We start from the raw sequence: 23,036 nt of genomic DNA, 5'->3' as shown, positions 1-23,036 counted from the left end.
GTTTTTTCTAATGAGTTGCACTGAGTCCATGGTTCTTGTAAACAGTAAAAGTATTTTTCTGGTAAGAGAGTATATTCAGGGCTTTTCTGGTTTAGCTTGATAGTTAAACCAGAATTTTGAGAGCATACCATCTCTTGGCAATACAATTCTAAATATACGATTATCAATTTTTTAAACTCTTCCCCTACCCCAGGAGGACCAGGATGGTAGCCAAGGTGTGGGCAAGCGCAAGAGGGTGAAACTAAGCAGCACCACCAAAGGTATTTATAAAGTACTGATCTCAGTTTATCATATTTGCTTTATGTCTATCTTAAAATTTATCTAGGGATGTTCATTCACTTCCCAAGCACTGTAGTGCTGCATGTGACAGGTATTTAACATAGCAAAGTCTAAAAAAGAATAGCAAGTGAAATTGTGATAATTGGCAACTTTGATTTCCCTTGAGTGAGTACCACTGTCTGGGACTCTGTTTGACCCGTCATTTTGTCACCTTCATGTTGTAAGTTGACCTCTAAAAATTCATTCCATTTTCACTGTGTGGCTGGCAAGATTGCAATGCAGCTTAGCAAACAAGTTTTTGATGTATTTGTTCTTAACAACTTTTTTTTCATTATGCCACTTTACAGTATGATTGTGTTCTCAGCCAGGCAAGAATGGTTCTCTCTGGTTCTGGTTGATCTTTCTGTACTGTTTACTAAACATTACTTAAACTAGTAATGTTTAAGAAAAGGTAGTTGAATGAAGTCTCCTTTGAAACCGCTCCGTTATTTTACTAGATTGAAATTAGTCCTCTGTGCAATTTCTAGTCCAACATGAGCAGCTCTCACACTGAGATCAGGGCAAGTTTTAATTCAAGAATGAACATAGGCTAGAGACAAGGTAGCCCTATCCTGTGCTTGTCCTTGACATGTTTTTGTGCTAAAAAGTGTTTAAATAATAATATTTAAACTCTTATTACTAAATAAAGAACGCTGTTGTTTTTTTAATATGAGTATGAGGAGACTGACATAGGAAGCACAAAGAAATTGCAAGCCCTGAGAAAAGAACATTTGGGTGAAAAACTGTGGTGAAAGTTGGAATAAAATTTCTGGAAAGGCTTTGGAGTGAAGGTTTGGAACTTGAATTTGAAATGCAAGGGTTCATGAAGTCAGTAAAAAGGTATGAAGGTGTTGTGAAGAGTATGGGAAAGTATGATTGTTTCTAGTGGTTTCAGATTGAAGGAAAAAGGTTGGGAAGCTGGAAAAGCAGAGAACTAAATGTTTTGGCAACAGTATTGTTCAGAGGTGATCGTAGAAATGGTGTGTGAAAGATTGTGGCAGAGAATAATAAAGTGGAAGAGGTGGTTGTTTTGGAGAAATGCAGGAAACTTACAGACACCCAAGGAAAGCTCTCTTACTTGAATTTTAGAGGCTATTAGCTTGTCTAAAAGATAAGTTAGAGTCAGGTAATGCAAGAAAAAATGCTGGTTTTCTGATGCATAATAACTGATTATGGGAAATAGGCAGGGAGGAAGCTCAGGTTGAGAAGCTGCCAGATCTGAAAACCAATATAAGCAGTGACATTTCAGGAGAAGTGATACTTTTAATTCAACATTTCATTTCCCCCCAGGATTGTAGTCTTCCCCCTCTGAGGCATCCCAACATGGACTGTGCTTATGATGTTGATAGCTCCTAATATCAGCCCCAGAGGAGGGAGTCTGCCAATGGGGGAAGGGTAAGTATCTGTTTTTATTAAATATTGAATAGTTTTCTGAAGTTTTCAGTATTCATATTTTATGTCCAATAGGGTATAAAATAAGAGTATGAAAAGAAAATTTTAGAAAACTGAGTATTGAATAAAAACAGATTTACCTTTTCCGTATAAGCAGACTCCCTGTCCTATGCTAGGTCTTTAGTGGTACTGTCTTCATAGAGGGTTATTTATATACTGGGGATATCTTGGAATGCTAAGACTCATATTCCAGAGAGATGTTTACAACAGTCTATGGGGTCTTTTGTGGCACTAGGAAAGAATAAAAGGTTTCTTTAAAGAAAATACAGGTTTTATGCTGAGGTTCACTGATACAGGTATGGGACTGAGTATTGAGAGAATTTTTATTTTTACTCTAAAACCTGCATCCTGCATCCATCTGAAATACCTGATATTTAAGACAACTTTAAACCCACAGGCACTATATTTTTTTTTTTATTTGTTGAAAGAAATTTAAAATCGCATGGTACTTTTCACAAGAGCGGGAACATTAGTCCCAGTGTTCTTGACAAATTTTCCAAGTTGGGTAAGAGCATTCTGCCTACTTAAATTCTGTAACAGGTATAAGTGGATATATATTCTTCTGTCCCTGCCTGAAACTGCTTTATAAAGAATTTGATACGCACTGTTCGACTGTGATACATGTCAGAGAAAGCTGCACATCAGTGACAGATAAGGTGTTGTGTCACTTGTCTTTATGCCCCGTGTTCTCACTCAGGGGCATTTGGCATGTACCTAAACCTGTGCTGTCTGTTCTGTGGACAGAGGACTTCAGTCTGCATGGCTACCAAGCTTTCATGGGCAGTAAAATCACATACGCAATTTCTTAACAAGAGACGAGGAAGAGAACATAAATGATCATCATATGTTTGCTGCAGTAGGTGATGTGTAATGTTTTACAAAATATTTTAATATTAAAATATCTTTCATGACTCTGTGAAGGTAATTTTTTTATTTCAATGTTTGTAGAATATATTGAATAAAACATATTCTTGTCTTTGTGTGGCTTGCTAAAGTCTTGAGGAGATCCCTGAAGTTTAGATTATTCGTTATTTCTCATGATCTTTTGCAATTCCTGAGATGTTTTGGGCTGATTGGTCACTTGGCTGGGGAACTCTGACCTTTGGTAATGCTGGAAAATGGATGCAATTCCTGCTTAGGAAAAGTGCAAATGGCTATCCTGCTTAGGATAGGCACAAAGCTATCCAGTGCAGTCCCTAAAGCTGCCATACTTCCGTGAAGAGGCGAGTCTTCAAGGCCAGAAGATGTTCAGCTTAAGTGTTTTTGAATCTGTGCTGATGGGAACGCTTCATACAGTCCCATTGGAATATGGGATTTGGGGTGGGGTGGGGTGTGTATATCCTCAGGTCTAGTTGATTTCTAGGTATAAAGGAACATTACTATTATTTTCTTTAGTCCTTATATGTTACAGGAGTGAACAATGCCTGTTGTAGTTCTAAATCATAAGTAATCAACCTCTTGAAGAATGATGATAAAGAGTCTTTGTATTTTAGTAATTTTTTTAAATGGGGTTAATCTGATTTATGCTCTGTCAAGCCATAGCTTCATGAACAGTTTATTCTAGCAGAGGTCAGTTTGTGCAGCTTTGCAATCATGAAACTGATCTGCTTGAAAACGCAGCTGACAGAATGGAAAGATGACTTGATTCCTACATAGGTACAGCACAGGGATGTACTGTCAGCATGAGTAAGGGGGCAGAGTGAATGGCCAGGAGTTGAATGGGGAAAGATGAGACTGTCTCTTCTGGTACCATCAGGAGCTAGTGCCTGATTATCTGATTATGGTAATTTTTATGTTAAAAAAACCAACCAACCAAACAAAAACTTTGTTGTTGGTCAATCAGTACATATATTGCTTTAAAAATATGAATAACTGATACATTATTGCTTCTGTTTAGCTTGTTTAGAGCTTTGTAAACAGAACATAAGTGTTCTTAGGTGATAGAACTCATCACTTAATCATAAATTGTATTTTGTTGCTTTGCTATTTTAACTTCAGCTAAGTAGTAGTCTACATTAACAGTTTCCCTTGATTCAGTGGCTGTGTAAATATTGTGCAAATTGCTGTGATTCATTACAATCAGTGGAGCTATTACAGTAAGGTGTTATGATTCAATGCAATCAATGAAGACTGGACTCTGTGGTAGAATTGTACTGAAAACTTTCATTGACTTCTCTGGGAGGTCCTTTTTATTGTTACAGATTCTGACACTGTGCAGTGTTGGCCATGTTCATTTTCCCAGTGTTTTTGAAAAAACATTATTTACAGAGCGCACTAAGATGTTCTTAGATTTTTGTTACTGAATTTTATATGACAGTGCAACTGCACTACCATTATTTTTAGTTTTAATAATTATTACATTACACATCCCCTCCTCCAACCTTTTATGCAGATCAATCTATCATGGATGTTTTGAAGCATAAATGTTTTCTAGAAGAATTATTATTTTGGACAATAAAATATGAGTTTCCACAGAAGATGGTGACTTTCTTACTCAACATGCTGCCAGATCAAGATTATAAGGTACTTACCTTACTTCATTCAAACTTAAATGTCTTTTCTTATTCACATACTTAGTGTATATTACACCTTGCATGAGACCACATATGTTTATATTTGAATAATAAGCAGTAAAATAATGCAGATCTTTTACCTTGTTTTGAGTATTTGGTTAGAATGTCTAAAGTGTATAGTATTTGAAGAGAGATGTTGACAAAACAAAGATGGATAATTCTGGCGCAGCAGTATTAATTTTGTTTTCATGGTTTGCTTTTTTCTTTTTTGGCTGTTAGTGCATATTTGCATGTGTTGAATTTCGTTTTGTTTTATTTTACTTTGTAAATTGGATTTTTATCTGTTGAAAGATGTGGATCAGCACTAAATGATTCTGTAGTGTGGTATGACTGGTAAATAATTGCAGTGACTTCATTCCTGTTGCAACTGTTGTAGTAGGCAGTGATTTCTCCATGTAGGCCATTACAGTGTGAGTGTTCTTGCTGCAGCTATGCCCTAGGTGATTTTGGCAGCCTTCCAGCTGCTTCCTTACAGAGTTTTGCAGTTGTCTATACCAAGTGTCTCCTGGCCTGGAGTCATGGAGGCTGGATGTCATCTTCCTGTTTTAAATCTTGGTGTGCAGCCAGGTTTGGTTGTTTGCTCTACATGTTCCAAGACCAAGTATACATAGCAATCAGGCTTAACATTTTGCTCTGATCATGTCATACCTTTGAGCCATGCAAATGTTTTGGACCTTCTCAATCCCTGCTGGGAGGCAAAGATCAAGAAATCCTGAAGTCCAGGTATGCAGATTTCTTCAAAATGTCTGTTTATGATGGGACAGCCCTGTATTTGTGCCCCCTTAAAACCTTGCTGTATCAAAGCAAAGGATATGAAGATAACTTGCAAGGAAGAAAAAGATAACGTATGGGCTTTCAGCAATACTCTGTCCATGTCAAGACAGCGTTTTGATTTGGGATACCAGCATAGATTCATCTTGGTCTTGGATTCAGCTAATACATGAGGACACATGAGGACTTCTTGACTGATGATCCCTTGCCATGAAGCTTGAATTCTTCTTGATCTTTGGAGACCCACGTGGGCATCCGGTTCTCCTGATCCATTGCCAGCTAAAGTCCTGCCTGTAGAAACACCCAACTGCTAGCAGCGTGTGGAGGAATCTGGTAAGTGTTGCTATGTTTACCTTTTTACTATACCATGTAATAACAACAACTTTTAATGATCATGGGATCTTTTTTCCTTTGACAGCAAGCCACAGTCTTCAGTGGCTTTCTTCACTGTGTTCATAATCTTTCTTCACTATGTACTCAGAATGGAGACCATGGTATATTTGGTTTCTCTACTGGCTGCCACCTTTATCTGGAAATAGTCCATCTTCCACCTACCAATACTGTATGTTCAGATGAAAGGATTATTTAAACATTCCTTTTTTTTTTTTTTTTTAATTTGTTACCAATTTCATATTGTGTTTGATTAAACAGTTAATTCCTATGTACAAACTTCATTACTAGCACAAATCCCAAGTATTTGAAATCTTTTAGAATCTGTGTTTATTTTAATTGCTGTGATTGTCTAAAAGGTATTTTTCAGTAGTAAGGAAACTCAGAGCAGGAAATGTATCACACAGCAATACTAGGGTGACAGTAAAACTTTTTTTTTTCCCAAGATACCTGTGCTTTGTTGCAAAACTGTGTCGATGATGTGTGAATTTTAAACGTGTCTATGAGGATCGTGGTTAATTTACAAGGAGCGGCTCTGCCTTTTACATGTGTACAGAGAGAACATACCATTTTGGGATGAATTAGAAGAATGTTTTATCTTTCAAGCTTCCATTTAGCTTTTATGAAGGAAAAGCTTGTTTGCTGTTTAATCATGTTGCATTCTCAAACAGTAGGAACACCTGTAGGGATAAAAACTGTTCCAAGTGATCTCTCGGCTTTCTGCTTCTTTCTCCCATCCCATCTACATCACATGTACTATCTTAATTTTTTCTGTCTCTGCTGTTATGTAATTTGTCTGATTGTTCATGAGCTGATTTAGCTCATTAAATCAGCAGAATTCTGCTAGGTTGGTTTTCTGATAAACTGAGTGAGCTAGCCAGACACAGAGCACAGAGCTGGCTATCTGTGCATGCTCTGAAATTGTTGAAATCTCTGACCTCCAGCATAAACATAGTAGAGCTGACTGAATCCATCATGCCCTATGCAGCAGTCAGTGAGCCACCAGCAATCTCTGTTGCAAAGATTTATTTTTAAATAGGAAAACGAACTTCTCTTTTAGGATTCCCAGTGTCGAAAATGGGTGAGCTAAAACCCTGGGTTAACTAGCTCTTTCCCCCCTTCCTGCTTTTGCATATGAGAGAGATAGCACAACAAACAGTGTGGTCTTTGCCTTACAGGATTTGTGCCTGAGGCATCCCTTCCAGCACACTCTGACACTTGAAGCTTGGAGGACTTAAAAGTGAAGAAAACAGATGAGAACCGGAGCTTCCAAGAAATTAGAGGTGTTACGGTGTGGACAAGGTTTCTGCAAGAGGAAAAACAAAAGGCCAGAGAAATAGGACTGACCTTCATGTGACCAAGGAGAAGGCAAAGAAGGGCTTGGCAATAAAGAAGAAGCTGAAGGAAGAGTGTAAATCATCCAAGAGCAAAGCCTTGCTGGAATCTGGAATACTCAAGTAGAGAAATGCAAAAGCATCTGGTAGAGATAATGAATCAACAAACATGATTATCAGAAATGCTGTGCCTCGTCAGGCACCTCCCATGGTGAACGTTGAGGCAGTTATTACAGCAATAGGACTTCACTAACCCCGGATATGCTGTTCTACAAATTCTGTAGAACAGTTTTTCTATTGGAAACTTAATTTTAGCACAGCTTTCACGTGGCAGAACTATCTTTTTCTTTGCATTGAAAACATAAACATGGGAGATGCAAGTTCTAATTGAAACATGGGGTTGATGTTAGGCTCTTAAAAGTTCTGAGATTGTTGAGTGGCCACCAAGAGGAAAGGCCAGATGAAAAGATTAACTTTGTTTTTGCATAGGCTAGAAATTTAGAAGCTGCACAAGATCATAGAGAGTAGTAAGTCAGTGAAGGTAATGAAATATACAGAAAACATGTCGGTCTTAGGAATCCACTTCTTGCAAATGGTTGGAAGCTGAGTAAGTATTTGGAAAGACATATTATCTCAATATTTGCATTCTTGCTCCATTCTGTATTTTTCCTTAGTTGTGTATACAGCTTTGGCCACTCAAAGACAGGATACTGAGCTGGATGGACTGATTTGACCTACTATGGCTGTTTTTATATACGGACTGCAGTTTACCACAGTATTTCAGCGTTTTAACTTCTGGAAATGAGTTTAGTTTCTTCCTCTCAAAATTGGAAAGGGTTGTATTTGTTTGTTTAACTTCCAAGTGAATGTAGGAGTAAAGCTGGTGTCTTTTCTTTATTTAAGTGTATTACAGAATCTCTATGCTATATTGACAGCGAATCTACAGTGCTTTCAGAAATTGATTATCATGTATAGGTGAGGCACAAAAAGCTTTGATGCATCCTGATTTAAAATAAATAAATAAAAAATCCAAAATTTGTCCTTAGAGGAGGACCATGTTTTTACAATCAGCTTGAATCGAGAATGCTGTGTAAAACAAGTACAATGTAGTTCCTACATCACAGGACCCGAGAATCCTATTTAAATAGAATATAATGTGAAGAAGTAATATATAAATAAAGTATGCTTTTTTTACTAGCAGTATTAATATACTAACTTCTTAAAACACCAGGTGCGTCATTTATGACTGAGGCTTAACATTAATAGTGTAAACGTCTTGATGTTTGTTTTAAGTGTCATTGCCAGTGATTATAGTTGTATCAAGCTTTAATTGAGAGGAATTCTATGACAGGTTGTTCTGCCTTGGAATACCAGAATGATACTGTATTAACTCTGCGCAAGTATTGCAAATACGTTGTTCCAAAAAGGCTTTAGCTGAAAACAATTACCATTGTGCTGGATGCTCTATGTAGAAGACACTGTCAATTATTATACAGGTTTCCATCATTGTGAACCAGCTAAAGGAAGGCAAGTTAAGCAGTGTTGTAGTGTTTCGTGCAGTGACATCCCCATCCCCATCCTAGTCCATTTTTTCACATGAGCAACTTAGATTTTTGAGGATATTTCCTGGAAGAAGCAGTCTTTGTGCCCAACAGCAGCATTATGGCATTATGATATTTTTGGAAATATTTTCTCAATGAGAATAACATGGTAGTGCTATAATAAAAATATGGGAGCACTGAGTCTGAGGCAGGTAAAAAGTAGTGATTTGTATACAGTCCGGTGAAAACACAGCTGCCTGAGGGTGGTTTTAAAATTTCAAATTTTATGCTTACAAAAGATGAATACTTCCAGAAGGAATAGACAAGGGAATTTAGACTTTGAGCTGAAAATTTTCATCACTGCACAGCTTGTATTATCTCTTCTTATTAAGCCAAGGAAGTCCAGATGGTGTTAATTCAGAACTTAAAGTACTAAGTGAGAAGTGATTTCAAAGCTGGCAGATATACACACATGTATATGCAGTGCAGAAGGTTGGTTTACAATGTAATTTGAGGCTAATGGAGTGGGACAAGAAATTGTACTAAGATTTATATGTATATGTATCAGTACATTTAAATACCAATCTGGTTTAAAAGAACCCAAAAGTTGTGTGAAGAATAGCAAAGCTTGCTAATGACTTTAATTATTTAGGAGAAAACGCTAAAGATTTATTAAAAAAAATATAGGATGTTACGATAGCAGATGAAATTCAGTGTTAAAATGTCATCCTTGACAGATGAATGACAACCTTACTCCATGGGTAGACAAGTGCAAGTGATAAGTTAAGGCAGCTTTTTTAGGCACCACTAATCTCATTGTTCATAGTGTATCATTTTGGGACATTAGTCCCTGTTTTAGGATGTAAAAAATTTAGGATAAATTCATTATTAGAACTTTACTGCTTTCACAGGTATGCTGAGACCTTATATTCCTTGTTTCAATGTTTCTGTGTTTTGGGGGTTTTTTGGGTTTTTTTTTAGTGTGGAAAGTATAGAATGAGAAGATTAAATTTTGGTATAAGGTAATAAAATCGGAGGCGTAAGTTACCCCTCTCTATAGATAGGTCTTTTCATGTGGATTGTTTCTAGATACTACACATGGGATAATTAGACCATCAATTTTGGTTTGTCATGGCAACTGGTGTTTCCTAGGATATGTTGATTGTACTTTTGTAAAGGAATATTTTATAATGAAAGAAAGCTATAATTTTTGTATGGTGCTTGTTAACATCAAAATTTCTTTATAATTTGCAGATTGCTTTTACCAAAACTTTTGTTCAGCATTATGCTTTTATTATGAAAACACTGAAGAAAAGCCATGAATCAGACACAATGTCTAATAGAATTGTGCATATCAGTGTTCAGTTGTTCAGCAATGAAGAACTAGCACGCCAAGTAACAGAAGAATGTCAGCTGCTGGATATTATGGTCACTGTTCTGTTATATATGATGGAAAGTTGCCTTATTAAAAGTGAATTGCAAGGTAGGTTGATTTGTTTGTTGGTTTGCTTGTTTCCATGGATAATAAATTGGTTATAGAGGAAATTTAATCTCTTTCTTTGGTAGTCAACCCACCCCCCCAACCCCTTCCCAAAAATGCACAGGATCTAGCAATATATGGTAGAGGCTGAGTCTCAAAATTTCCTAGAAATGTAAAGATAGTTATCAAGAGTGATACTGATGTTTCATCCTTTGGTTTGTAGGGTTTTCTTTTGTAGGAATGTTATATAGTCTATAATACAGAGTATTATCTTGCAGGTACTTCATTTGTTGGGTAAAGTGCATAAACACTATTTGTAAAGCTTATTTGAATGAGAAATTATATATGCAAATTGAGACCTTTATTAATTTTAAAAATATTTTCAAAGTATTTCACAAACTATTTGAAGTATTTAAAGTTGTTTTAATTTTTCTCACCTGTGATTGCCTTAATAAAATATGATATAATTAGAGGAGAATGAGTTAATACTTTGTAAATATAATCATTTGATCAAGCTTTTGGTTGACAAAGTGGTAATTTGAACTTGAACTAGTGTACACTCTGTAACTTTTCTAGTGAAAACAGCTGTCCTATTTCCACCCTCCTTGTTTTACCTGTCCTTATCTGAAAATGGTTGCACAATGAATCTTGCTGACTTCTGTTTTTCACGCTTTCATGTACCTAACAGACCGCAGACTTCTCAGCCCTCTTTATCCTAGTTTGAATTTGAAAATACTTTCTAGATAGGCTGACTGCTGCTGCCAAATAAGTACCATCAACTTCTGCATGAAATTGTAATTTTTCTTGTCTGAAGTATCCTTTGTCTCTGAGTCCACTCTCTGTATAGCCTAATACAGAATGATTGTACTGAAATGGGAAATCCTCGGTCTACTGAAATGGGAAATCCTCGGTCATCTGGCTATAAAGAATGCCCTTACTCAGCACTTCAACATGAGAAATTTTTCTGTTGCCCTACATAGGTTGCTTTACAGTATTCAAAGAAAAATGTTAAATCTTTCTCTTTAACAGTTTGTATATCAAGTGACTTTTGCTAAACTAATGCCATACTGGTGGAATGTCATTTAAAACTACTTTTAAGTAGTTGTTTTTACTTGTTGGTCAGTATGGGATGCTGCTAGCATGGTGGTAAGGTTCTGTAGTGGATCAGATTTGCAGCCAAACAGAAAAAGGCTGTGTCTGTGACTAGACATTCTCTGAAGAAGCTTCCTGGTAATTAATTATGTAAGCTGGAGTTGGTAAGTTAAATAACATCAGATATATATTTGTGATAGATTTGTGAGAAAAGACTTACCCTGGAGCAGCTGTCCCAAGACATGAAGTTACCTGTTTCCTTTCACCAGCACCATTGATTTGTCTTAGCTAAGACTCCCATCATGGAATCTGGTGCTTTTCAGTGTTTTCACAACATTTCCTCCTCACTGCTTTATATATGAGGGGTTGGGCACACTGTAAATTGACAGAAAAATTTTAATAAAATACTTTACTGGGTTTTTTCCCTCTCATATTCTCATTGGCCTTCTTTTGCAGTTCTGTGGGCTTGTATCTTGTGTTTAGTTCAAGGTGTCTCTTATGATGCTGAAAATAGTGAGAAGTCTGTTAGAAGTCTGTGCTGGTGAGATAAATTGAGAAGAATTCTGTTTGTGCAGCTAGTGCAAACGAGTAGGTCGTTTAGTATCTGAATGAGACGAAGTTTACAAATCCAGCCAATGGATAGATGGAGAAAACATGTTGGAGAGGAGCAAGGAGAACATGGAGCAGGAATTGTATCTGCTAAGGCACGTTTAGTTCGCATTGCTCACGGATCCTAATTGTCTTTTGGACAGCTGACACCTGTTAAAAGTATACAGTTCGTTAGGGGTATTTGTGGATGCCAAGTGACAAACTGTTCCTGAAACAGAGTTGACCTAGGAGCTGTGTTGATACCAACTTTGAAAGTGTTACTAGTTCAGCTTACCTCTCACATGTGGTGTGAAAGGATGAGGAGGTGAAATATGGGTGCAGATGATAAAACTGGCTCCCTAGGAAGATTTATGTCCCTGTGCTCTTAGAGACTTTTTTCCATTCTAGCAGCACTTTCCTCCTACTGAACTTTTCCTGGGAAAAGAATTTATACCCCAAGGAAAAAGTTTTGGTAATGGTTCATCCTTTTTTAAAAAAAAAAAAACTAAACTCTTTTCCTTTGACTTACCTTACGTTAACCCTTGCTTGTTGAGCACTCTGAATAAGAGGCAATGCCACTGCCAATTTGAAGTAACTCTGGGTTTGTCTAATCTATACTGGGGCAGAGAATCAGCAACATGTAACTGTTGGCTTTTTGCAAAGTCCTTCAGCGGGTTCAGGCAGAGCCAACTGAGACATTATCTTGTTCTTGGATAGGCTGTATGAGCACATGGGAACCAGGCAGCTGAGCAACAAGACCTAGTTTCCTTTCTTTGCAGATGTACCAGATAACAAGAGAGTGATTAAAGAGTATTTTATCAACTGTGGCAGAGAAGTTTGAGAAGCTGCGCAGAGTGCTTCTGGCTTCCTGTTCCTTCCAGTGCTTCAGTGTAATAGATAGGAGTCAGTCTTAAGAAATGGAGCTCTATATTGCCTTGGTAATATATGAACAGAAGGTATCTGTTCATAGTTGTGTGCAACTCAAGCGGCATATTTTTCAGGATGAAATCTGATTTGTTTCTCTAACTGTGCTGTGTTCTTGGGAAGTAAAACTTGTCAAGATCAAAATATTGTATGACTTCAAGTTAGAAAACCTGTTGACATAACAGGCAAGAGAGTAATTTTTTTTTTCCCTGGTACCAGGAAATAAACCAACAATATAAACAGCCTCAGAGTAAAAAGAAAAAAAGTATTTTCTTCAATAGTTACAACAAAGGGGAAGAAAAAGCTTACATATATACCAAAGGGAACCACTCCAGATACGGATGTGCCCCATCAGCCAGAGACTGGAGTCTCTTAATAACAGTGTCTTTTTAGCTGTGGCTGTGCCATACTGCTTATGACCCTTTCATTGTCTAAAGGGTAACTACAAGGGTCCTTCAGTGCATTTGAACTGGACAAGAAATATCCCCAAGGCTGATCATCAGATGCAAGATTTCTTTCTTCTGTTCACTTGAAATAGAATAGCAACTGACAGATGGGTGCTGGAAGTTCTTTTCCTTGGATCGTGAATCCAGGACCAATCCTGTTTCCCTTCTGGTCTTTCCAGGGGTCCTTCTTATGAAAATCTAATAAAAAGATTTATTTGACAGCTGTAGAGGATGTACTTCTGTGATTTGGGGAGGAGACTTCTTCTCCCCTTCTTTTGGGAACCTTCTTCTGCCCTAGTCTCAGGAAGGCTGCATAAACCCTCTCTGTCCCAGATTCAGACTGGAAATGCTTGTCTCTGCTCTACTTCTCAGACTCAACGTGCCAGTGTAGGTTTTGATCACCAGATTCCTGTTTGCATGCTGGAAGGTAGCTTGCTCACTGGAAGTGTGTCAAATTCAAAATAGATTTCAGATGTTCATAATAGGAATTGTATTGTTTGGTCTTTTTACACTTCTTGAGAGTATGCAAAAAAGGCATAGCTGTGATGGTTTTACTAATGCACTGCCTTTCAAAGGTTGCAATATTGTTCAAAGTATGTGTGTCTCCTACTAGAGTGGGATCTATGTTGATGAGTCTGTGATGAGAAAACAGCCTCAGGTACCACAAAACAACCGTTGTTCTTTTCTGCAGTTTTCTTTGTGTGTGTGGTCACAACATTACAGTAAATCCTAATTGGTATTTTTGCATTATCTTGTAACTTTATTTAAAAGTTACAACAAGAAGGAAGGGAAAAAGTATTACTTTTTTTTTCTTTTCTTTTTTAAATCTAGATGAAGAAAATAGTTTACATGTTGTGGTGAATTGTGGGGAAGCACTACTGAAGAATAATACTTACTGGCCCCTGGTTAGTGATTTTATAAACATACTTTCACACCAAAGTGTGGCAAAGAAATTTTTGGAAGATCATGGTCTTTTGGTAACATGGATGAATTTTGTATCATTCTTTCAAGGTATGTGACTTTTATAATCTGTAGTAACACAAGGATGTTAAGACAGCTTAATGTTCACAGCAGCAAAATCCTTACAGTGCTGTATGTGAATACTTAATTCGTTAGTATTCTCATAAGTCTGTATTCCTGGAAGGGAACAGTATATTCTAGAAAACAGGTAGATTTGAAAATGATCTAACGGATCGTTGTCTTGTATGGACTAGTTACAGAACAATTGCATCACACTTGACTGAGATTCATGGTGCCAGAATCCTCAGATTGAATTTAAAGTACAAATCATAACTTGTGCTAGAAGTGTTTTACTGGTGAAGTTCTAAATTTAAATATCGGGTAAACTAATCTGATAAATCTGGATCCTTTTCTAAGTGTTGTTGTGAAGAAACTTTTTTTTTATTGTTTAAAAAAACATTTAAAAATCATGAACTTCTCAATACTGAAAAATGTTCTGCCTAAAAAGAGGACCAGATATTTTCCATCCAAATGTTCCCATTGACAAAGTGAGGTTCGAAGTAGAAGGGCTGCCGTTCATGTTAACGTCACCTGAACAGCAAGGACTACAGTTACTAGCCAATCTAGAGCTATTGTTCTTTTTTGGCCTATTTCTGTTCAAACTTTGATGCTTGTTCTCATATTTTATCTATTATTCTGCTGCTAGATAAGATAGATTGTTACACTTTGTGGTTTTTTGTCTTAATAGGTGTGGGAATGCATTCCACTAAAAATACTGCATTCCACTAAAAATACTGCATTCTATTTAGCCCTAGTTAAATATTTGGTTTTATAACTCTGCTTAAATCTTTGAAGGTATGAATTTAAATAAACGAGAATTAAATGAGCACGTGGAGTTTGAATCACAGACATACTATGCTGCCTTTGCTGCTGAGCTGGAAGCCTGTGCCCAGCCAATGTGGGGTCTTCTGTCACACTGCAAAGTTAGGGTAAGACTAACATTTCTCTGTCATTATGCTTGGTTTTATTCATGATTTATTCTACAGTTCTCAAATCTGAATGGTCTGTCTGTTTTGTGTTTGAAAAGACTTGGGTTTTGCTGTCTTTGTCTACCAAATATATAAAACACTGTCTAACTCAGATACTGTGTATTGTGAGTATAGAATTCATGCTTGTACCTAATTTTTTGTCTCCAGAACTGGGACTACAAGTTCAGGATATGTGCAGTCATTCCATATGACTGTACATATGGAATAACTTTTAATCTGATGTAGAACTTGATAAATGTCTCTGAGTCATTCTGCCTTAGTTCAGTGGGAAAGGAGATACATAAGTTGTCCCTAATGTGATTATAACGTTGATTGTGTCTGCAGATAGACACTTCATTATGATGGGGAATGGGAGTAATTTATGGTTTTGTGTTGTTTTACTAACAACCTGAGGTGAAACCCTCTTAGGTTCTGACATCTCATGGTCTCCTAACTAGAGCAAAGAGTTGTTACTATTTGCTAGACTGTAAATTATATTAAGTTATAGTAAAAATGGAATCCATCAGCTTATAGGAATACTTAACGTGAAAAAACTTTTTATTGGTTATTTTTTATGAAATAAATACTTATCTTTGAAATTAGCTTATTAAGGTACATAATAGCGTCCATGAGACAGTAATACCTGAATTGAACTGTGCGCTGAAAAAAAAACGTGCGCGGGCATCCCATGCAATTTTAAAACAGTTTAAATCAGGCAGTTGCAAAAGCCTTTCCATGATGTAAGTTATACTGATACATTATGAATATATCAATTTATGAGTCTAAATTATCTTTTGAAAACTGAATTACAACTTCTAGCTTTTTGAAGTATTACTTTCTTTTTAGCGTAGGGGTGGGAAGGTCTGCCTTTTGTTTAAGGCCTGTATGATTCCTTGCTCCGCCCGTCAGCATGTCAGTCATGTTTTCACCTTCATGTTTGAGCCCTTTGATTGTTCTCAATAAATCTGAGTTTTAGAAATCTCAGAGCTTAATTGTTGTACTTGTTTAGTGAAACCTGATGGGTGGGAAGAGATTCCAGCTTGTGTCCTGCAGGAGAGGGAAAGCCGGTGGAGCCTGGGCACCGTAGAGGGTGGAGCAGCAGGATGGGAGTGTGGCTGTTACATTTCTTGATGAGAAAAGGTGTCTAACTGAGCCAGTTGGCACTTGCACAGCTTCTGGCTGGCCAAAGCACTGCTGGCTTTTGCATGAGAAGAGTTTCATAGATATCCTAAGAGTCTGAGGTGGGTCTGGAGTCTGTGTTTAGGGGGAAGGGAAGATTAAAGGAAAAGTCCGTAAGAAATGAGGCTTTGTAAGTTCCGCTGATCACAGAGCAATTTGGTTTAGCTCCCCTCCCACCTTCCTTTCTTGCACATCACTGCTTCCCTCCTGGAGGGCAATGTACAGCTCTAGTCTTGAAATACATGATTTAATCTGAAATATATTATAGTTTTAGGGCGTTGTTATAGAGTTATATCATACAATCATAACAAGGTTTGCTTATTGTTAAAATCTATGTGGTATTGTGTTATCATTGTGTTTCAGGTGCATTGTGTTAGGAAACTGTAAGGACCATTCAGTAGAGAAAACTTACAGGACATCAGCCATTCCTTTTGATTGCATGGAAAGACCTTTTTTTTTAATGCTTACATCTCTAAATTTTTGGTAAAAATAAATGGATAATTAAACAACAGTGGGCACTAGGACCAGCTGACCAGGCTGAAGGTGCCTTAATTCTCACCATTGAAATGATAACCTTTTAAAGTAACAATGAAACCATATTAATACTTAATAATTTCCATATGATGAGGGCATAAATTGTGTACTGTAAAAATATTCTTGAAATAATCATATTTATTTGTAGTAGGAAAACAGTGACACTTACTTAAAACTGTTTTGGCTTGTGTAGTACACTGTTTTCTCTTACTGCAGGAAACACAGGAATACACACGAAATGTTGTCAGATACTGCCTTGAAGCGCTGCAGGACTGGTTTGATGCTATCAACTTTGTGGATGAGGTAAATATCCTTAGTGCAAAGTACTGTGAAAATCTGATTAAACGTCAAAGGTGATACACTGCCCCCGCCCCGATTAAATCATCATTCTAGGTACTGATTGAGAAAGGAATTGCCTTGCTGAAATGAGTGTTTGTAGTTGATAGTTGCAATGTTATGTCCTAGGATCCTTTATTTGTAGAATCTTGATTTAGATTTTGCTGGTGCAAGCTTAAGCTGTGTGAGTCCTAAAAGCAGTGCCACTGATGTACTGCTGTTCTGCTGAATGAAGAGCTGAAGCAATGGCAAAACAGAAGTCCTCTTCTGATATGGTAGTGGGGAGCAGCTTTGCCACCTTAGCAAGCAATACTCTCAATTAATTCAGAGTGTCATTAGCTACTGGGGACTTAGTAAGAGATTAACTACAGCAGCCTGAATAAGGGAAATTTCTGAATCATTGGAAAGTGCAGGGGAATGAAGTAATACTAGGTTAGTGGAAAGTTAAGTCCATCAAATGAAGGCATGCAAGATACTGTTCTTGGTGGTCGTGACAAAGACATTTGTAGGTTTGATTTTTTTAGTATATGATATTAAAATGTCTTCATTTTACTTTCAGCCAGCTCCAAACCAAGTTACTTTTCATTTGCCACTGCACCGTTACTTTGCCATGTTCTTAAGTAAGGTAAGCATGTTTTAGTCACACAGAAGATGGAAATTCCCTGTTGAGTCTGATTGTTCAGTACAGTGTGTGCTTGCTTTTGTTTCTAGGCTGTCAAATGCCAAGAACTAGATCTGGATACTATCTTGCCAGATCAGGAGATGCTGATGAAACTAATGATTCACCCACTTCAGATTCAGGTACGGGCAGGCTCGTGACTTTGATGCATGTGTAGAGATATACAACAAAAAAAAGTTGCTGTCTGATTCTTTTAACCCCAGTCATTTAAATATATTTAGAAGTATTTAACAAGGGGGAGTATGTCTTAATTGTGGAATATCAAAGTAAGCAATATGTGACAATAATAACTAGAATATAATGAGTAGTTAGAATAAACTCCTTTTTTTCTTCCTATTTCCAAAATTAAATATGTGGCATTAGTTACCATACTCTGAGAAGTGTGATAATAATATTCACTATAGCACTTTCAAAAGGGTAGGAGGAACCAGCCCTTTGAAAACATGGAATTGCATGTTCATAGAATAGCTACTAGTGGAGTGCAAGTTGAGAAGGAACCTGTATCTGAAAATCTCATATTTTAAATCGAGAACGAGTTCAAGAATGGATGCACCCTGCAACATTTTTTTTATTTACGAATTTGTATTTATTTGTATGTAAGTGGTAGTCAGCAGTATTTGTAATCACTGCTTTTTATATCTAACTTTGTTTTAACCATGATGCCTTCATCTTTGGAGTACTTTTCAAGATTTTAATAAATAAGTACATAAATAAATCACTTGATTGGCTTTGATCACTTTTGTTGTCTGAAATACCGTACTTTCATATGAGAGCGTATCTGTTTCATAAACTTGCAAGGGTTCCTTTTCATCCCTCACTCCCCAGGAGAAGTAAATTAGTGTAAAAAAAGTATACTTTTATATGAAAGTGTAGTGTGTATATGTGTGATAATATATTGATGATCTGCTAATGTTGAACTGTATAGCTGAATATCCTTGAAATGTTTGTAAATTTTTATTGTATTTTATTTTACCTGAACAGGCAAGTCTTTCTGAAATTCACAGCAACATGTGGGTTAGAAATGGTCTACAAATTAAAGGACAGGCCATGACTTACGTGCAGTCCCATTTCTGCAATTCAATGATTGATCCTGACATTTATCTGCTGCAAGTAAGTTATGTTTTCTGAGAAGCCAAGCCAGTGCTTGTTTACAAACAAACTACTGAATAAAATGAATTTATTCTCTTTCCACAGGTCTGTGCCTCTAGGCTGGACCCAGATTATTTTATTTCATCTGTTTTTGAAAGGTAGGGTTAAAAGATGAATGCTCTTGCTCAGTGTTGTGCTAGCTGTTGACTAATTTATGCCATGTGAGAGAAATGGTGCATATCTGATCTACATCTTCAGTGGTACAACTCTGCCTAGCCAAAACTAACGCTTACCAAAGGGCTCTACCAAAAGAGGTATCTCAAGGTATAGCCTTGATTTTATGCAGGCTTGGCTTTTGGTTTACAGTGCAGTAGTGAACTTTCAGATATTTGTGTTCTGAGCATCTTCAGGTTTTTTTAAGTTTTGCACGTGTTCATATGCGAGCTTTCAGGATATGCTAGCCTGAAGCAGTAGACAGAGATAAATAGAGCTGCAATAGTAAAAGACGCAGAAAGGATGTCTGCTTTTTTGGATAGAATAAAATCAGGGTTTGAAAACAGATTAATTGGCATTAGCTTTTATATGTTCATAAACGTAAGGTGTTTTCTTGTGGAGTAAATATCACTGTAGCACATTCCATAGGTAGTTAAATAAAAATCCAAATTTAAAAATAAGAAGTTTTTCATGTATGTTTGCATATTACTGCATTATGTGCATTTTATTTTGTATTCATTTTGGGTTGTTGTGAATGGTATCCTGAGTTTATCAGTACATTTCACACTGGTGTTTTAATGTTGGAGAATGATGTTTCTGACTTTACTCTTTGCTATGTAGATTTAAGGTGGTAGATCTGTTAACGATGGCATCACAGCATCAAAACACAGTTCTTGATTCAGAGCATGAAAGATCCATGTTGGAAGGAGCCTTAACGTTTTTGGTCCTTCTGTTAAGTCTTCGTTTACATTTAGGTAAGAATCAGTACTTTAGGAATACTTGTATGTAAATAACATGCCTGTTCATTTATATTCAACACTTAGTAACTACCATAAAGCTGATTAGCCATATAGTAACTTAAAGCATTCAACACTTGGTTTCATTTTTGCCAGCTACTGAATTTTATTCCCTTACAAATTAGAAATAGACAAAATACATAGTAATGGAGAAAAATGCCTGTAATGGAAGATTCTGTATCTTTTTCAGAAAGGCAGCAGTTTTAGTTTGTACCTGTCTTTTCTGACTGAGGTTGTGTATCTCATAACATTTGTGTGTGTGTGTGTCCCTTTTCATTTGCTGTATTTTTATAGCACTGTATCATTACTTAATGTTTGTATCAAGTTTAACTTATGTTTAATGACAAATGTATGATGAATGTGTGTTTTAAAATCATGCTATTTTAATGGCTTTTTAAATTTTATTGTTCTAGGAATGACAGATGATGAGATCCTCAGAGCAGAGATGGTAGCCCAACTCTGTATGAATGACAGGACACACAGTTCATTATTGGATCTCATATCCTTGGAATATATTAACTAATGTGCGTGAATGAGAATGACAGGTACCTGGATAGTAGTGGGATTTTGGAGCTTGAACAGCGTGTTTTCAGCTTATATAATCATAACAAATTGTGTAAAGGTGTGCTTGCATATACTTGTCATCAGCAAAGGCATTTGCTCCAGCTTTGGTTTTTCTTACAAAATATGCAGTACTTTGTAATAGTTTTAAATCAGTTTTGATACAAAATGCTTAACTGCTCTTTTTATTATTTTTTTAACACTACAAATGTCTTTAGGTGTGAGGTGAAAAGTCTGTTTTCCAATGACATTGTAGAAAGTTTAGCCAAGTGTCACCTTTATCTGGATTTGAGCCTTTGATTATAGCTAATTTTATGCCAGTATAAAAAAAAGCCACTCTACACTGTAGTGGCTTTTGCTATCAATAGCTGAAAATGCATATAATAGCAATTCTGAATGCTGCTTTGAAATTAGAGTGAAACGCATGTCTTATGGGGGGAAGTGTCTTACCTGAAGAACAGCAAACTCTAGGAAGTCTTTCTGCGCAGTGACACGTTTCATGTCCCCAAACAGCTGAATACAAATATGCAGGTTTTACTGCTATCAGTGTATTAAGCTGTGTAGGCAAATTAAATAGCTTGTGGTGATTGCCCAGAAGAGCTTGCAATCCAAGGATAGGCTTTGAGCAAAAATATTAGGAATTCATAAAGACAGAAAAGGAGGAGATTGAGAGTTACAAATATGTAATAAGAATTATTAATTATTACAATATGACCTAGTAACTCAATCACTTAAGTATGTAAAATAAGCGAATCACTTAAAGCAATTCACTTAAGTGAATCACTTAACTGTGTAAAATAAGTGAATCATTTATACAAGCAATCACTTATCATTAAGCAGAAGTTTCCTTATTTGTAATTGTCACTTGTGATTTGGGATAATGTCAGTATGTCAATTAAGTATCGCTACCAAAAATGAGAAATAGCCAATCCAAGGTGGAGAATTACTCACTGTGTTTATGGATCCCAAGCTATTTACTTGCTTTTTCTGCACTTAGCTGTAAATGCAAAATATTCTTGCTATGAAGAGAGCCAAGGTGTTAGTAAATAAAGGCAAGTACAAAAACTTTATATACACTACAGATAGTAGTTTTTATTTCTCATTTAATACTTACCTCTTGAGCCAAGCGTGTAGCAATTGGCTTGCTTTAAAAAGTTCAGTGTCCTAGCTAGGACGCTTTAATTCACTTCAGTAATAGTTATTGTTCCATATTGTTCCATAGCAGCTGGAGCATACAGACCTCTTGTGGTAAACACAGAGCACTGCCGAAGTGTGGCCTCTGAAATGAGTGACTGAAAATGTCAAGAGGGAAGTAAAATGCTGTGTCCTGCAACTAAGTTAACTTTGCTTTCCTTAACACAAACATTACATTCCAGAAAACCCCAATCCTAAAAGTGGTATTATTCCAGGAAGCTTAAGCTTTGAATCAGTCTTGTCAGCAGTTGCTGATTTTAAAGCTCCTGTTTTCGAACCTGGAGGTTCCATGCAACAAGGAATGTATACACCTAAAGGTATGGTAATCGGCGTCCTCTTATAACATACTCAGTGGTAAGATGCTTAACCAGCGGTGTTTTTTTCTTTAAAAAAAAAAAAAAACAACAACCCACCAAACAACAATAAAAACCCCCACCCCCCCAAAAAAAACCCACAAAAAACCCCAAACCCAAACCCACCACCACAAAAAAACCACAAAACTTGTTTGACTTTTTCGTTATTGTTTATTGCTTATATTTAAGAGCATTGCTAAAGACTGTTAATAGTTTTTAAAAAAATTCATTTTGATCTAGAGTGAAAATGAGCTTCTTGTATTAATCAGGTATCCTTAGAAAGCAAGGGAAAAATGGAGAACTGAAAAATGATGTTATTTGTATTTCACTGGTCTGCATACTTAATCATTCATGTGATTTTAAAAATTCTGATGTATGTTCAGTAGAGTTTAGAACTGTTTGTAGTAGTGAGGTGTCAGTTGCAAAGATTTTTTTCTTTGAACTTCTCCACATTTTGATTATTAAAGATACCATGATACATAATTCTTTCTTCTATACTGCTTAACTATCTTAGTAGCCAGTAACGTTTTTCCCAGTCGGTAGTGAGGGTTTAGAACAAAGTTCAGACTAGACTGATTATAGAATATTGTTCTATAATTCTACAATGCATACAGTGCAAAAATGACAAGTTTCTTCCCCTGACCAGCTCGTCATCTAAATTGGACTCAACATTGTGTTGGTATATCAAAGGAGAGGAAGAATTTAAGAATTCAGTGTTCCATTACTGTTTCCTGTCACTGAGCAGATAAGCCTGTAGGAATCTGAAATGCTCCATGTGCTCTGGTTGTGCTTCAGCTCGTGGCAAAGCTGAAGAGAGATTAACTCCTTCCTCCCCTGGGTACCTCACTTGAGAACTGGCAGGGCTGGGGTCTGACAATTTTGAAACCATTTGGTTTGTAGGCTGTGTTCTTTTGTGGATTTTTTTGGTTGTTGTTAATGTAGGAACTAATACTGTACTAACTTGTTGCCAGTTTTTGTACTGGGAGATTGATGAGTCAGTGAAGCTCTTACTCTTATACGAATTAACAACCAGTGAAGTAATTTTGTGAAACCAAAGTTTTGGGAATCGATTCATTCTGGTTCCTTGATGTGTAATTAGGCAGCTTAACACCTGTGTATTTAAAATAACTTTATTTTAATGTTCTGTAAACTGCATTCCTTATGTCATGTCTGGTTTCTGGAGCTTTTGACTTGCTGGTCTTTT

The 23,036-nt window shown here is 36.6% G+C and overlaps 1 protein-coding gene across 5 annotated transcripts in view; it reads left to right on the top strand.

The window, feature by feature from the left end:
* The window catches only part of UBR3 (ubiquitin protein ligase E3 component n-recognin 3), a 118,132-nt gene that overhangs the window by 21,480 nt on the left and 73,616 nt on the right, over positions 1-23,036 (top strand). For 4 of the 5 annotated variants that reach the window (XM_076342640.1, XM_076342639.1, XM_076342638.1 and 1 more), the window contains exons 6-18: positions 194-260; positions 4,163-4,293; positions 9,634-9,862; positions 13,741-13,920; positions 14,725-14,858; positions 16,827-16,913; positions 17,506-17,571; positions 17,658-17,747; positions 18,607-18,735; positions 18,820-18,872; positions 19,549-19,682; positions 20,138-20,225; positions 21,657-21,796. In XM_076342640.1, coding sequence (XP_076198755.1) covers positions 194-260; positions 4,163-4,293; positions 9,634-9,862; positions 13,741-13,920; positions 14,725-14,858; positions 16,827-16,913; positions 17,506-17,571; positions 17,658-17,747; positions 18,607-18,735; positions 18,820-18,872; positions 19,549-19,682; positions 20,138-20,225; positions 21,657-21,796 — 1,528 coding nt within the window. The remainder of the gene's footprint in view (positions 1-193; positions 261-4,162; positions 4,294-9,633; positions 9,863-13,740; positions 13,921-14,724; positions 14,859-16,826; positions 16,914-17,505; positions 17,572-17,657; positions 17,748-18,606; positions 18,736-18,819; positions 18,873-19,548; positions 19,683-20,137; positions 20,226-21,656; positions 21,797-23,036) is intronic. The other variant, XM_076342641.1, reaches the window with a different exon arrangement.

This window comes from Aptenodytes patagonicus, chromosome 6 (genome assembly GCF_965638725.1).
Source record: "Aptenodytes patagonicus chromosome 6, bAptPat1.pri.cur, whole genome shotgun sequence".
Taxonomy (NCBI): Eukaryota; Metazoa; Chordata; class Aves; order Sphenisciformes; family Spheniscidae; genus Aptenodytes; species Aptenodytes patagonicus.
Note: the sequence above shows the minus strand (reverse complement) of the source record. Positions and strands in the feature narration are given on the sequence as shown.